Raw genomic sequence first — 17,743 nt, 5'->3', positions numbered from 1 at the left:
GATTATCCTTTCCCTCTTGTGGGAGGACAGCAAACCCCCCCCCCCAGAGAAAGAAATATTTTGGGGAATATTAAAAAGCAGAATATTATATTTCCCAAAGGAATACAGTAATGGAGAAAGAAAATCTTAAAAGACAGAAACCAGCCCCCAGAAACCAGCCCCATTCTCCCCCAAGCAGAAATTCAGAAACCAGCTTTCACAAATGCAGATTTGATAATCCTATTCAGAAAGGTTGGAGCCAGGAAGCTTGGAGCTGATGAGATTAGAAAGACAAAGACCTCTGAAATCTACATTTCCACCCAAATTCTAAGGACAGGAAACATGGCCTTTAAGACATAATATTAACCCACCACCATCAAAATATCAAGGGACATGCTCAGAAGCTCAGTCAAAGTTCATGCCACAGGAACAGGAAGAACAACTCCAAACAAAAAAGCCTAAGAAGGTATAAAAACCCACCACTCCCAGCAACATGTGGTCAGCTGCTCCAGAGCCTCATGTCTTGTGGTTCTGCTCTTCAATAAACTATAACTTTCTTTCTAAAGCAGTCTCCATTTTGTTTATCCAGCTTGGACTGGACCCTGATGAAGATTTTTCTTTCAACACTCTCTTTAAAATTATGCTAAAAAAATTCCTTCATTCAATCCTTTATTCAGTCACCAAATCCAGAAATCACCATTTCACTCCCCCCCCCCGATTTTTAGCAATAAATAAATAAATAATCCATACTTTTTCCAGATTTGCTTCCCCCCCCCCTGAACAAACCAGTCAGTTTTTCTGCTAATTATATCATCTTCCTCCATTGTGATTAAAGAGAATTTTTTTTAGGCATTTGTCATTCCAAATTCTGTACATTATCTGTCAATTGAAATGAAAGAGCTTAGTGCTAGGTGAAACAAAGGAAAGTGAAATGGAGTAAGTAAATAAGTAAGTTTTGGGATGAATTCTCTCAATTTTATGTCATTGTCCTTTATCAAATTATACAGTAAAGAATCCAAGTACCTCTAAGAGTTTTAATACTGTGTAAAATTGTGCTATTGAACTTTTCTTTTCTTTTTTCTTTTTTCTTCTGTGTGTGTGTGTGTGTGTGTGTGTGTGTGCACCTTCAAGTAATTATTGAATTCTGGAAACTGCCTGGATTAATCTCTTACTTTCCTTGGCAAGATTTTTGGAAGTGGTTCTCCCTAGGGCTGAGACAGACTGATTAGCCCAAGGTCGCCGAGCAGGTTTTATGCCTGACAACTCTCAATCTCCTGATTTCTAGCTGGTGCCTTAACCACCATAACTCACTGGGTCTCACTGAATGTATATTGAAACATACTTTATACCAGAGGTACCCAACATTTTGGGCACCAGGGACCAGTTCCATGAAGAGAGGTTTTTCCACAGACCAGAAGGTGTGTGGTTTTGTGTGCTGCCTGCATCCCACGGATGGGGCTTTGCTTGTTTGTGCGGACTGGTTGCTGGCATGCTGTGGCCCGGTACTGGTCCACGAACTGGGGGTTGGGGACCCCTGCTTTATACTGTTCCATATATTTCAGAAAAGAAGAGAGACAGCAGCACTGATGATAAAAAGTACAAATGGCGAGGGCGGGGTCAGCTGTCAAGAAGAACGGGTGTGTTGGACGATTCTCCGGAACGTCTACACTTGCTTTTTACCGTTTGATGGACTCTTCGAGGTCCCGGATTTCTTGGAGGGTGATCCGAAATCAAGAGGCGCCCTGAGTAGCGATCTCTGGCAGTGGCCAAGATCAGCAGACTCAGGAAAAGCCTTGGAAAGCCGAGCGGAGGAAGGTGACGGCCCTTAATGGCCGTGAAGAAATGACAGCCGACAGCTGACCGACAATAGCGGTAATTTAGCGGGATAGAGATGTGACAGAGCCAGTCAAAATAATCCTGACATCTTAGTAGGAGTGATCCGGTGAAAGAACCTGCCAGAGGTTTCCTGGAAAGGACGATCTAAGGAGCTCAGAAGAATAAGAGGAGAGCGCTTCCCTCCTCGCTCTTTTACTAGCGGTGAAAACAAAGTTCAGGCACAGAAGGGTTGCCTGCATTGGTGCAATTTCACTTGTTGGAGAACTTCAAATTGACGAGGAGTTTTCTTTGCCTTCCTTCTTCTTTCTTTTTTTCCCCCTTTCTTTCTTTCTTTCTCTCCTCCCCCCCTTTCTATAAAGGAAGTTTAACTTCGCGAGGCAAAGTCTTTGTTCAAGCACGGAGTGAAAGCGCGGAAGAAGCTAAGGAAGCAGACATTTTGCCCTGAGATGTAGACTGACCATTAGAAACAACAGCAAGAGAGACACCTGCTGGTTGAATTGAGAACAACGCAGAAGGGAAAGTGGAGAGGAAGGAGGGGAAAGAAGACAAGAGGAAACAACAAACTTGTGACTTAAAACATACTTAGTTTGGGTTGTAAGTATAAACCGGAAAGCAGTATAAAATCTCTTTTCTTGATCTCAAAACCTAAAAGATACTATAAGGGACTATAAGGAAAATATATAACCATTGAAGTTTTTGAAATGATGGATTCTAGCCTTTAATCAAAAATTGACTTGGGACTATATTTACTGATAAGCTTATTGTGAATATTGATTTTTGTTACATATATTGATATTCAGGATTAAGTATATAATTGTATTCAATATATTTAATTAATAAGTTACTATTATACATAAAGCACAATATATTTAGCTTTAATATAGATAGTTTAGATACTCTGGAGAGAAACGGAATGACTGTAAATAAGTGGGGTGGCTGGTTTGCAGAGTTGAGAAAGATGCAAGCATCCCTAATCTTACGAGAGTTGGAGTAGGGAAGAAGCAGACAACACATACCTCACCAATGGAACAAAGTCCAGCTAGGCAAAGATCTTTGGAAGAGGTGACACAAAGAGACAGAGCAAATTCATTTAAAGATTTACAACTAATGTTGCAATCAATGCAAGAGATGATGTGTAAAAATCATGAAGACTTAAAAAAAGAGATAGGGGAAGTGAGAAACGATACAGGGGAACTCAAGGAAAAGATGAGGTCTATGGATGGGAAATTTGAGTGTTTTCAGCAACAGATTATGAAAAACGAACAAAAATTACAGGAAATGGATGAATGGGAAAAGAAGAATTGAGAGTAGACGAAATGAATGAGAGATTAGTTCAGACTAACAGGGAATTAGAATTGACAGTTATTTCTCTGGAAGTAGAGAAGGCTGCCTACTACCTACGGATCCAAAATATTAGAGAAACGAAGGGTGAAGATTTACCGGTAATGGTGACAGATATTTTGGCGAGGGCCCTGGGGACTACTAAAGAGGATATGGCAAGCGAGATCGATGAGACTTATAGAATTCACACGAACTATGCAAGACGGCACAACCTCCCCAGAGAGGTCCATATTAGATTTGTTAAAAAATCTGTCCGAGATGAAATATTATTTAGGACCAGAGACGACCCACTGGAATATCAAGGCTGACAGCTAATTGTGCTTAAGCAAGTACCAAGAAGGGTGAGAGATATGAGAAGACCTTACCAACAAATAACCTCTAAATTGATAAGGAAAATATTAATTTTAGATGGTTGGTACCGAAGGGATTATGGTCGTGTGGCAGGAAAAGAAGTTTCGGCTGGATACAATAGACAAAGTAGAGGAATTCTATAGACAAAATTTTGGAAGTGAGGAGGAACTAGTTGAAAGACAGGCATGAGAAGAAGGTGAGACCCCGCCACAGCCCACAGAAGGAAAGGAACTACAAATTAAAGAGAAGGGAATTGGGAGTGGCGATGATATAGAGATTGAAAATACGATGGGAAATACGATGAGGATAGACCTAAAGCAACCAAAGAGGTTAGATCAACAAGGATGCTAGTGGAAAGAGAAGTACAAGCTAAAGAGTCTAGACCAACAATAGTAACAAGATCTAAATATAGATAAAGAGGCAAAAGAAGGAATTGAGATTATATCCCTGAACGTTAATGGTTTTAACTCCCCACTGAAGAGGAAAAAATTTCTAAATAAATTGGGCAAGATGAATTTAGACAGAATAATCCTGCAAGAAGTGCATATTAAAAAACAGCACCAACATTTACTAAATTGCTCCAAACTGGGAAAAATGTTTGCAGCTCTCTCACAACAAAAAAAAGCAGGAGTAGTAGCATATATTAATGAGGAAATTCCAACAAAACATATATATAATGATGAAGATGGCAGAATCTTAATAATAGAAGTAATTTTGAACAAAATAAAAATAGCTCTGGTGGGAATCTATGCTCCCAATAAAGGCCAGAAACAATTTTATAAAAAATTACATAGCACTATTAGTGAATTTGATTATGACAACTTTTGTATAGTGGGAGACTTCAATGCGATCAAGGATAGACAATTGGATTATAAAAGTGATAAGACCAGAAAAGGAATTAGACCAACACTACTAGTACTTTCTTAGAAATGGCAGAGGAGTTCAACATTCAGGATATTTGGAGGGAGAGGAATACAGGGAAAAAGCAGTATACGTATTTTTTGCGGCGACACCTCTCATGGTCCAGGATAGATATGGCGTGGTTGTCAACAGACCTAAATTCGGAAGTGAAAGATGTTATAATTGATACAAATTCGTGGGCTGACCACAATCCAATTAGAATTAAATGGAGAGGGCAAAAGAAAACGAGGAGGTGGACTCTAAAAAGAGTAATTTTAAACCACAAAGAATTTAAATTAAAATTAGAAGAGCAAATGGGCCTATTCTTCCAGATGAATAAAAAGGAAGACACAAATTCTCAAAACTTATGGGACACAGCCAAAGCCTACATGAGAGGTGTCGCAATTTGCTTATATGGCTAGGGAAAATAAAACTAAAATACAGCGACAAATAAATCTTGAAGAAGAACTTAGTAGAGTAGAGGAAAATCTACAAAATGAACCACAAAGGCACGACCTGAAACAACAAATAGATTTAATTAAACATAAGATAAATATTATTGAAAAGGAAGAACTGGGGCAACAAATAAAACATACTAAACAAAATTTCTTTGAAAATGCCAATAAACCAGGTAGATGATTGGCTTACAAGATAAAGAAACATAATGATAAAAAGAGGATTAACAAACTATACAATGAAAAAGGAGAGATGGTTTACCAGAATGAAAGGAAGAAAATGGTGGCCTATGAGTTTTATAAGAAATTATATGAAGATGTAGAACGGAAAAACAAGGATGACATATTAAAATATTTGCAATCAGCTGATCTACCAAAAGTTCCAGAGGAGATTAAAAATATGTTAAACAAAGAGATAACACCTTTGGAACTATTTCAGGCAATCAAGAAACAAAAAAATAATAAAGCCCCAGGCCCGGACGGTTTACCAACAGAAATATACAAAATGCAAGAATCTCTAAGTCCAGTGTTAGTTGACCTATTCAACGAGGTTCTGAAGAATGCGAAGATTCCGATCTCATGGGAAGAAGCAACTATCACTTTGATCCCCAAGGACAACTCAGATTTGGCGTTCATTAAAAATTACAGGCCCATTTCATTATTAAATTCGGACTATAAAATTTTTATGGCCATAATGGCTAAACGTCTTGAAAGATTCTTAGTAAAATTCATACATACGGATCAAAACGGTTTTCTATCTAAAAGATATATAAGAAACAATGTTAGGATCATACTGGACGTATTGGAATATTATGAAGTCCCCAATGAAAAACAAATGGGACTAATCTTTCTTGACGCACAAAAGGCATTCGATAATGTGAAATGGGACTTTATGTTTAATCAATTGGAATACATGGACTTTGGGGAGAATTTCATAAACATGTTCAAAGCGATTTATTTCAAACAGGTAGCTAAAGTGATAATTAACGGAGAAACTACTAAAAACTTCCAAATCCAAAAAGGCACAAGGCAAGGTTGCCCGCTATCTCCACTACTGTTTATACTATCCCTGGAGGTACTAAATAGAATAATTCGGAAGGATGAGTATATTAAAGGTTTAGAGATTAAGAGAGAATTTTTTAAACTGCAAGCTTTTGCTGACGATCTTGTTTTCATACTCGAAGAACCTTTACAATCAGGGACAAGGCTAATGGAAGTACTGGGTGAATAAGGCAGGCCTAAAAATAAATAAGGAAAAAACCAAACTGCTTGTGAAGAATATGATTAGATCACAGAAAAACGAATTAGTTGATAAATTAGGTATTCAGATCACAAAGAAAATAAGATACTTAGGGATACATCTAATAGCTAGGTGTGTAACAATTAAAAGAGACAACTATGACAAATTAATGGACCAGATTAAAACAGACTTGGACACCTGGACAAATCTCCAGCTTTCTTTCATGGGTAGAATTGCCGTAATTAAAATGAACATATTACCTAAAATATTATTCCTATTTCAATGCATATCAATTAGATTAGAAAAGGAATTCTTTCAAAATTTCAACCAAACCATACTTAAATTCATTTGGCAAGGGAAAAAACCAAGGATTAAATTAAAATTATTACAGGATGTTAAGGAAAGGGGGGGTCTCGGCCTCCCCAATCTGGAAAAATACTATCAATCTACAATTCTACTGTGGGTGCGAGATTGGATTCGACTGGAAAATTGGAGATTATTAAAATTGGAAGATCATGACATGCAGACTGGATGGCATGCCATGTTATGGGATGAGAAGCATAAAGTTCACCAGTACTTCCGGAGGCACTACATCAGATGGGCGCTAATAGATGTATGGATCAAAATCCGATGACAGAACTATAGGCAAGTCCCCAATTGGATCTCAACACTAGAAATGTATATACACCCAAGGTTCATTCATTTGGGGAAAGTAATAACCTATAAAAACATACTAGATGAGAGAGGAGAATTAAAATCGAGGAAGAATCTCCAAGATGCAGGGATAGAATTAGAATGGTGGGCATATCTCCAACTACAAGCAAGATATAGGCAAGATAAAAAAGAGTGCGGTATAAAGATAGAATCGACAGAACTAGATAAAATTTTATTAGGTCCCGAGGATAAAATGATTAAAAAAAATATCATTTTCTTTTAGATCAGACAATGTATGAAGAACAGGTTAAGGAGACCATGTTAACTTGGAGTAGGGATTTTGGTTTCAGTATCAACCTGCATATTTGGCAAGAACTGTGGGAAAGAAATAGGAAACTCACCTTAGCTACCTCATATAAGGAAAATCTTTACAAGATGTTTTATAGATGGCATTTCCCACCCATAAGGTTAGCCAAGATGGGTTCAAACATCTCACCCCTATGCTGGAAATGTAAAACAGCAATAGGATCATATTACCATATGTGGTGGGAATGCCCAAAGACTCGCGAGTACTGGAACAGGACACGAAACTGGTTGAGGGATATATTAACACTGGACTTAGAGTTAAAACCTGAACTCTTCTTGTTGGGAATAACGACAGAAAAATACTACAAGGAAACAATCTACCTGCTGCTACACATCCTGTCTGCAGCTAGGCTTGCTTTTGCTCAAAAATGGAAGAGCAAGGAAATTCCCACAAAGGAATAGTTAATACATAAAATATTAGCATGTGCGGAAATGGACAGGCTCACAATGATATTAAAAGACAAATGTGGATCAGTTTATTTTGAAACCTGGGAAATTTTATCGCTGGAGGAATTCGAAGAGGACGGTTGGGATTAAAGACGAATGTTAAGATAGAAATATGTGTTATTTTAGAATAAGTATTGTATATAAAACTTAGATGTATATGTAGAGATGAAGAATTGATTGTAAAATGTGGAATAATCTGATAAGAATGTATATACTGGAATGTCACGTTAAATCCAATGTTTTTTTAATTGTATTATAAAAAAAATAAAAAAAAGATAAAAAGTACAAACTATGTATCGTTTCTTCTCTGCAGGTGGTTTAGTCTATTATGTAAGGCAAGAGTAGGATAACTGGATCTAGATTTTTTTTTTTGATCTTTTGAGTACAGCCATGATTTAGATCAGGAAAGGATACAGGAGGAAAAGAAACTACACTACTTCTCAAACACCATTTTTTCAGATCTTTTAAAACAGAGCCATGAGGTAACCAGAACAAAACAAACAAATAAATAACCGTCAGGCGGTGTTAGTCCTAGAAGTTTTATAAGCATTTCTTCTCTTCCCCCACAAGTGAAAACTTTTGGGGGGGGGATACTTCTATGACCTTCCTTGTGTATATTTATCGTAATTCTCATCTTCTCTCCACTCTCTTGCCCACAAAGGACCAAAGACTTTACGTACTGTTCAGCTGACTTATAGAACAAGGATCTGTATCCCGCTCAGTAGCAGGAGGACAGTTCCCGGATCTCCAAGAATCCACAAAAAGAGGAGCAGTTCCTTCAGTAATATCCATGCTGGTCATGAAATCATCTGTGGTTTCTCCATTGTAGTTACCACATAATCCTGGTGAAATGAGAAGATAATAATGATAAAAAAGGATTTTTTAAATATATATCAGTAATGAAAAATGTCTTATTGATTTCCATAACAGGCATACTTTGTTCCTCTCCTTTAAAAAAAAACAAGCTTTGTTTTATATCGTTTGGGCATTAGTATAGGTAGTCCCCGACTTACAACAATTCATTTAGTGACCATTCGAAGTTACAGTGTCATTGAAAAAATGACTTATGACCGTTTTTTATACTTATGACCATTGCAGCCACCCCCATGATCATATGATGAAAACTTGGCAACTGACTCTGGCAAGCCAAGTCAATGAGGAAACCAGACTCACTTAACAGCCATGTTACTAATTTAACAACTGCAGTGATTCACTTAACAACTGTGGCAAGAAAGGTTGTAAAATGGGGTAACATTTACTTAACAAATGTTTCACTTAGCAACAGAAATTTTGGGCTCAATTGTGGTTGTAAGTAGAGGACTACCTGCACGTGTAATTTCTTGCTTGCACCAGATATATTTCATAGAGTACTTCAGTTACTAAAATAGTTTCTACTCAAGAACAGATGCATGTTGCCATTGTTTCCAAATCTTACTAACGATAGTACAGGAGAAGCCTGACTAATAGGTCAGTGATACTGTTGATCATTACCAATGCTTGTTACCATTGGAATATGTCCTCAGGCCATATTAACTTTCATTCCAGTTCTTTTTTTAGTTGAGATAAAATATATATGCAAGAATTTAGTTTGCTTAATCAAACCTAAGCTGAACCTTTGTTGAGAAGGGAAGTTACCGGTACACTATACATATGCAGAGAAAGGTGCTTCTATCGAATAGAATTTCATATAATACAGATAAACTCCTGATTCAGCTGAGCACTGCATCCTTAGGGCAGTCCCTAAACAAGATGTGTACCCAGAATAACACATGAAGTGGCATTTTCCTTATTTGCATTTACACAGTGCAATCTAGATAATCACATTTGGTAGCTTAGTTCTCTTTGAGAACTTTTCTTATTGAGTTATATATAACATCCTTAGCACAAGCAATCCCAGTTTGACTCCATTGCTTGTGACACTGATTTTGTCTTTACACAGGTTATGATTTAAATAACCTTATGCTTTTGTTTTCGTGTAACAAAACTTTTTTCTGTGTGACTATGTGTGTATGATTCTGTTTTGTTCTATTGAGTGTGTGTGAGTTTGTGTCCTCTCTCTCATTTATTTATCCTATATACAGTACACACACACACACACACACACACACACATAAAATCAATATATCAGTCTCAAAACAAGGAGACAGTGAAGAAAATCAAAATAACTTCTGATGAATAACTATTGGCAATGCTTTCAACAATGTAGATTTCCCTCAAGTTTGCCACAGAAAATCCACCTGTACATTCACCTCAATTTTGTGTGGCTTCCAAATTCAGTAAAGAAATCCCTGTATCAATGGCTTGTTCCACAGATTTGGTCTGATTTGAAAGAGCATAGAGGTGTTAACAATAATGGTATCTACGTCCAAATCTCAAAGGATATTCTGAATCGAAAGGTTCATTTATTTGCATTAGTAGAAAATAAAGCTCTGGAAATGCTTTCCCAAACATGATTATTCTTCTAGCTTTCAGGCAAAAAAGTCACCAATCAAGAAAACTGTTTACCTCGGGTCGTGCCTCTGAAATGGCGTTCAACTTTAATGTAAATTTGAAGTACTATATTAGTTTGAATTAATATCTCCAGCCCATAAGGAGTGTGCATCTGGATGTGAGTTGATGATTGTCTGAAGATGGTGATGTCCCCTAAAATAAAATAGCTTAGATAACCAAATTATATTGAATGCAGTTTATCTATTTAAATCATGATTTAAATTGAACATAAAACTTTTTGCAAACTTTGCTTTTAAGCTGTGTTTATTTAAATATGCGTCCCACCTAGCTGGAATAGAATACATCTTAATAAAATTAACATAGAAAATATATACAGGTAATATGCACAATGTTGGCAAAACCATCAAGTTATTGAATGCTTGTTCTATATTCTCCCTTTTCTTACCTGATGTATAAGGTAACCATTTAAGTTCATTCTCATCACCAAATACTTCATTCTTGGAAATCATAATTTTCTCCTGTGCATAAAACAGAATCCTAATTAGAGGCCAGGCTTAGTTCTAAGACCAACAAAATAGTGAACTTTTCTATGACTACATTTAGAATATATGTAAATAAAATAGCCTTCTCCAACCAAATCCATCAAATTTCATATATTTTTAGTATTTGCACCTGAAACCTTTTCAATTTTGTGAAAGAATTACATCTCATGATATTTCAGAGAAAAATGCTAACATTTGTGAGATTGTATGACCACACCAAGGACAATGCAAACCAATTTTGAGAACTACTCCATTGTTATTTACATAACGAAGTCATGGTTAAACAAAACATAGCTTTGCATAATGGGCAGACCAGGTCAATGCTTCAAAGACTTTTTCATATCATTATTTTTGCTTCCAGGCACACATATTTCTCCCACCTTTCACTCTGTTCTGCACTCTGTGTATTTGTATCTGAAAACATTATCCACCACTAAGTAGACTGAATGTTAATGGGTCTGATAATGTTCCTATGTTATAATAGCTATATTTGATTATATTTGTACATTCTCAGGTGAAATATTATCCGTGGGTTGGATACTTACTTTTTCTGAGATATAAATGATAGCTGCCAAGGATGTCTCTGTATGGCTCGTACCAGACTTTTCGTATACAGCCATTAAAGTTCCATTGTGTGGTAACATGGAACTCTAGAAGAGAAAGAAATGCAATATTTGTAGAAGGAAAAAAACACACCTTCTTTCACTTTTCTATCACTACTCTACCACATTTATATGTTGTGTTAAATGTCTGCATTTTATAAAATCAGGCATCATTTTGCAGAAACAATCCATGTATTCATGTTCAGGATGGAGCTACTGTGCAGGGGATCCTGGCTCACTGGACTAAATATATTTGTGAACACATTTGTTTCATTCACATTTTACTTTTTAATGTCCAAATGAAGAAAGGGACAGTTCAAACTAAGCCTTATTTTAGCTTCTATTTTGGACCAATCTTTTCTAACAAGAGGGTACACATTCCACAATTGTGAAGAAGAGAATGAAGAACAGGACTGCAGCTTGATGGAAACATAGTTGCAGAATTTAGGCATACTATGAATGTGTTTAAATCTCCACAAAGAGATGGACATCATCATCCTGGGGTACCTAAATGATTCACTGATTATCTGATTTAACTTGGCTAGACAATAGGCAACAAGAAAGATGACTCGAGGTTAGCATGCCAGGAATATGGAAAAAGTACCATGACCCAAAGAATATAGAGAAACATGGAAAATATTTCTCTACATCGATAAAAAGAGAATCTTAAAGGAATGTTCTAATTAAAGGACACTAACCCTAATACCACATACAACAAGATACTTTTGAAAATGTTAAGTGATGGATGAAATTAAAGACAGTAGCAGTTGAACAAGATCTTTACTATGCAAAATACCTTCAAAAGGATATAGGTGCAGACACCATGGAACCTGTACGGTTTGGAATCAAAAGTGGTGACAAAGGAGCCTCCTTCCAAAGAACATGTGCCAGGGCATGGTTGTTCTATACAGGTCCATTGGCCCATTGTACATTTACTGGTGGAAAGAAATACACAGGTCAGCTACTAACCAAGTATTAAAACTCCCTCTTTCTGCAACAATATTTTGAAATCAATAGACCTTAAACAAGAATCATCATGAAAAATCAAATAGGCATCTAAAGACAAGAATAATTGGTGTCATTTTTTTGATTTATGTGTATATCTACTGAGCCCTATTCAGCCATTTTTAAACAAAGTAAATTTGTAAGCAGTATGGGGTAGCCCTTTGACATTATATGTGTGACATCAAAGTATCCTTGACTTTACCTGTCCAGTATTACCTTCTGTAGACTGAGTTGCACAAATTCCTGGGAGAGAACATTTTAAATTTGAGAATGGATGGAGTAGATAAAGCTTATAATGTACAGAGTTTAATACTGTAATATGCAAACAGAGTTAGGTTTACCAACCAACTTCTAGATTTTTAGAATAGAATAGAGCTGGAAGGGACTTTGGAGATCTTCTAGTCCAGCTCCCTGGTCAAGCAGGACAACCTATAACATCTCAGACAAGTGACTATCTAGCCCAGACATGTCAAACTCACAATGTCACGTGACATCGCACGACGTATCGGAGCTTTTCCTCCATTGCCGGCAATGGGGTGGGAGCATTTTCTCGTGATGCATCTGGCCTGCGGGCCGGCAGTTTGACACCCCTGGTCTAGCCTCTTCTTAAAAAGCTCCAGTGTTTAAAAAGAATGGAGGTTTAAAAATTTCTGGAGGCAAGCTGTTCCACTAGTTAATTGTCCTCACTGTCAGGAAGTTTCTCCTTAATTCCAGGTTGCTTCTCTCTTTGATCAGTTTCCGACCATTGTTTCTTGTCCTGCCCTCTGGTGCTTTGGTGAATAATGTGACCTCCTCTTCTTGGTGGCAGCCCCTCAAATACTGGAATACTGCTATCATGTCACCCCTATTTCTTCTTTTCTTTAGACTATCCAAACCCAAGTCCTGCAGCCGTTTTTTGTATGTTTTAGTCTCCAGGCCTTTAATCATTTTAGTTGCTCTTCTCTGAATTTTTTCCAAACTCTCAACATCTTTTTTGTGATATGGTGACCAAAACTGGCTGCAGTATTCCAGGTGTGGTCTTACTAGGATTTTATAAAGTGGTACTAATACCTCATGTGATCTTGATTCTATGCCTCTGTTTATACAACCCAGGATTGTATTAGCTTTTTTGGCTGCTGCTGTACACTGCTGGCTTATGGTTAAGTGATTGTCCACTAGGACTCCAAGGTCCCTCTCACAGTTACTGTTTTTAAGCCAGGTCTCGCTCAGTCTGTACTTGTACCTTTGATTTTTCCTGCCTAAATGTAAAACTTTGCTTTTCTCCACATTGAAACTCATTTTGTTGGATAGGGCCCATTGTTCAAGTTTGTCAAGATCTTTTTGGATCCTGAGTTTTTCTTCTGGGATGTTGGCTACTCCTGTCAGTTTGGTGTCATCTGCAAATTTGATGAGTTTCCCTTCAATTCCCTCATCTAAGTCATTGATGAAGATATTGAAGAGTACTGGGCCTAAGATGGAACCTTGTGGTACCCCACTGCTTACTTCTCTCCATGTGGATGTAGTGCCATTGAGGACTACTCATTGAGTACAGTTTGCCAGCCAGCTACAGATGCATCTGGTGGTGATGTTGTCTTTTCCATCTTTTTCTAGCTTACCAAGGAGTAGGTTGTGGTCTACTTTATCAAATGCCTTACTGAAATCTAAGTATACTACGTCCACAGCATTTCGCTGGTCTACTAGTTTAGTCACTTTATTGAAGAATGAAATAAGATTGGTTTGGCATGATCTGCTTTTAACAAACCTGTGTTGGCTATAATGATTTGATGGCATGTAACAATCAATCAATCAATCATTCCAATGGGAGAAAATGTGTGATCTATTATCATTTACTAACTGCAATATTATTCAATAAACAATATTTATTATGTTAATTATTAACAAACTGTGGTAGATGTAGTTGTTTATCAGCCATGAAAAGTAAGTTACTCATGGATGCTGATATATCATTTGCAAAATATTCATACTTAGAGACTGATCTCATAGTACTTGAAATGCAATAATTCTTTTCTTATAATAAAATACTATTCTCACTTGGTATAACATAAATATCATTATTGAAATATCAATTATAGGTCTTGTAATGGTTCTCACCAGGTTCTACAAGTTGTTTTAATGACATCACCAGGAGCAAATATCTTCCCCTTCCATGTGCATGGACACTCTTCAATAGGAATACATGTGTGATTTTGGGAAATGTCATTCAAAACAGTGCCTGATAAGAAACCAAAACATAAGAACAATTTAAAGAGAAACAGTTTCATTAATCTTGACTGCACAAAGCTTGAGGTTTGGCAATAAAATTATTGCTCTGGAATAAATTCAAGAATGGATCCATTTCACTTAACTATCAATATCATACTAAGTTCCAGTTTTTCTACTCATTATGAATTCTGATTTAGTAAAATGCCAGTCTAGATGTGCATCTCTATCTTTAAGCATCAAGGAAGTCTTTTACATAGGAAACCATGAAGTAAAGCGTTTCTGCCTCAAAGTACATAAAGCATCCGATATTACTGTAGGCTTATAATGTTGTAAAAGAATCATTAACTAACTCTGTTTTCCCTAAGAGAAAATGACAAATGCTACTGCTGTTATTTGCTGTACTAATTTTGAGAATCAATATCCAAATTCTAATTCAAGAGAAATATTCTTCAAATATACTAGGATTACTTCATTTTCTGTGTCGGATGAGGAGAGCACATCTTTCTCTTTCTGTCCTGGCCACTTTTTACAGAGGCACGATTGAAAGCATTTTAACAAACTGCATCACTGTCTGGTTTGGTGGCAGCAGTGCCTCAGATAGAAAGTCCATGCAGAAAATGGTAAGGACATCCAAGAAGATGATAGGAAGTTCGCTCCCTGGTATTCAGGATGCTGCTTATGAGTGCTATGTGCTTAGAGCTCAAAGCATTGTTAGAGACCCCACATACCCACTTTATGGTCTGTTTTTGTTGCTCCCCTCTGGGAGGAGGTTTTGAAGTATTTCTAGCAAGACTACCCAATTCTGCAATAGCTTTTTTCCCTATGCCAGGGGTCCCAAACCCGTGGGCCATGGCCCGGTAGCCTGCTGGCCACCAGGCCATGGGACAGGTTGGCAAGTGCACAAATGTGCACGCACACACACTCCGCTCGCGCTAGCCACAGCTGTGGGGCATAAAAACATGCCATTGCTGTGCTATGGGGCACAAAAACAAAACTCTGACATGCTGCAGGGCACAAAAATGGGCCACTGCCGTGCTGCAGGGTGCAAAAATGGGGCACCGTGCTGCGGGGCATGAAAATGGTATGCCGTCGCACTGCGGGGTGCAAAAATGGGGTGCTGTGCCATGCAAGAACGGGGCAGGGCTACAGTAGCAACATGGTTGAATCAAAGTACTCTAAACCCAATGCTTTTGCTGTATAAGGTTGCTGCCTTTCTAATAAGATATTGCAGAGGTACAGGTAGTCCTCGACTTACAACAGTTCATTTAGTGACTGTTGAATGGACTTAAAAAAGTGACTTATGACCATTTTTCACACTTATGACCGTTGTAGCATCCCCACGGTCATGTGATCAAAATGTGGATGGTTGGCAACTGGTTCATATTTATGATGGTTCCAGTGTTCTGGTGGTCATGTGATCCCCTTTTGTGACCTTCTGAGAAGTAAAGACAACGGGGAAATCAGATTCAACTTCACAACCATGTTACTAACATAACAATTGTAGTGATTCACTTAACAAATGTGGCAAAGTAAGGCTATAAAATGGGATAAAATTCATTTAACTGTCTCGCTTAGCAACAGAAACTTTGGACTCAATTGTGGTCGTAAATTGAGGTCTACCTTTACTATTAAAATATCCATTACAAGCAGTGGTGGGATTCAAATATGTGAACAACCGGTTCTCTGTGTGGATGCCGCTTCTCGAAGTTCATTCTGGGCCTGGGCAACAAAAAATTAGCTACCGGTTCTGCTGAAGTGGTGTGAACTGGCAGAATCCCACCACTGATTACAAGTAAATTCAGGTAAATAACATAAAATTATTTCTTGAAAGGGAGAGAGATCTATTACTATAAACGTTGCATACTGAAAAACTGGATACAAATATAGCCATGCTAACAACTCTGCTATTGTAGTATTAAACAATTAGCAGCTTAAATATATTCATGCCAAGATGATTCTACGTATTATCTTCATTTACCTTCTGGACAGAAGCAGCCATATGTACAGTAGCTGGAACAAATGTATTCAGGATTGGAACAAGTCTTGAGACATGGAGAACCACATTCTTTATATTGTTGATTACCTGGACATCTTCCCAGAGCTGTAAAATAAAATAATTTAAAAGATTTCATGAACAAAACAAAATAAAACACTAGATTTACAATGTGATCAATACCCTTAAAGCAGAGGTCCCCAACCTTTTGGGCACCAGGGACCGGTTACGTGGAGAGAGGTTTTTCCACAAAATGGACGGGTGTGGTTTTATATGCTGCCTACATCTCATGGATGGGGTTTTGCTTGTTTGTGCAGACTGGTTGTTGGCATGCTGCGGCCCGGAACCAGTCCACGGACCAGGAGTTGGGGACCCCTGCCTTAAAGGACCTCTAATAATATTAAACATATTTTCCCCTACTCACTGAAAACTACTGGTAAGAATTTTCCTTCTCTAAACACCTTTTTTGTAAAGGGTTATATGATACATGAAATAACAAGATTCTTGTTTACTCTGAGCAAAAACTTTCCTATTCTGAAAACGAATCCTTGCAGAATGCTTGTATTTAGAACATTAATAAGATACTATTTCATATATTTATTCTCCTTCTGCAATTTTTCTAATTTTGATCTCAATTTTAAAATGTATCCCACTAAATTCAGGTAGCTTTTAATATCCTTAACATAGTGGCATTATAATATCTTCCAACACAGTATTTTATAGAGACCTGGTAGCCTCCCATGTAAATATCAACTAGATCCAATCTGTTGAGCTAAGATTGGCTTGGTATTATCACCCAATTAATGATCTATTAATTATTGTTGGAATAGCTAATAATGCTCAGGAAGGCCTGTTTTGTATAATTGTGAGACTGTAATACCACTTTTTACTTTTACTATGTCAATAATATAATTTTGTGATGCTGTAGATAGATATTCCAGGAACAATTTTGGTCACAATGTGGGTTTGAAAAGGAGGAGGGGGTGTCAAAATATAATGACAATTAAATCTATATAAAATGAGATGAGGTTTCAGCACATGTTTATTTTGATTTGACTATATTTTTTTTATACAGTATGAACAATGAACTTCTCACTCAGTTTATTTCTGAGATCTTCACATACTAATCTACTCATTTTGCCAAGAAATCTTGAACTTTGATTCTTCGGCCTTGACAGAAATAAAACTTTCTTTTTATGATCATCTAGTCCCTATTTGGGGTAGATTTGGGATGACTGGATGGAGCTCAGCGTTTACTAGCTGGATGCCCTTCCAGACACCTACTGAATGTGGAGTTCACAGCAAATATTTTTTTCTTTGTGTCCTAGGAGAGGAACACTACCCACTATCTAGGATTGAATTTTCATCTTTCCGAGTGG

The 17,743-nt window shown here is 37.2% G+C and overlaps 1 protein-coding gene across 1 annotated transcript in view; it reads right to left on the bottom strand.

Annotated features, from left to right (window-relative positions):
* The window catches only part of LOC107295182 (mucin-6), a 55,472-nt gene that overhangs the window by 20,983 nt on the left and 16,746 nt on the right, over window positions 1–17,743 (bottom strand). Inside the window, exons 8-14 of the mRNA XM_015824486.1 lie at window positions 16,350–16,472; window positions 14,261–14,381; window positions 11,961–12,099; window positions 11,108–11,212; window positions 10,466–10,538; window positions 10,075–10,212; window positions 8,250–8,411 (exon numbers count right to left, since the gene is read on the bottom strand). Of these exons, the coding sequence (XP_015679972.1) occupies window positions 8,250–8,411; window positions 10,075–10,212; window positions 10,466–10,538; window positions 11,108–11,212; window positions 11,961–12,099; window positions 14,261–14,381; window positions 16,350–16,472 (861 nt within the window). The remainder of the gene's footprint in view (window positions 1–8,249; window positions 8,412–10,074; window positions 10,213–10,465; window positions 10,539–11,107; window positions 11,213–11,960; window positions 12,100–14,260; window positions 14,382–16,349; window positions 16,473–17,743) is intronic.

The sequence above is a fragment of the Protobothrops mucrosquamatus genome, unplaced genomic scaffold, assembly GCF_001527695.2.
Source record: "Protobothrops mucrosquamatus isolate PMUCROS unplaced genomic scaffold, P.Mucros_1.0 scaffold2254, whole genome shotgun sequence".
In the NCBI taxonomy this organism is placed as follows: Eukaryota; Metazoa; Chordata; class Lepidosauria; order Squamata; family Viperidae; genus Protobothrops; species Protobothrops mucrosquamatus.
Note: the sequence above shows the minus strand (reverse complement) of the source record. Positions and strands in the feature narration are given on the sequence as shown.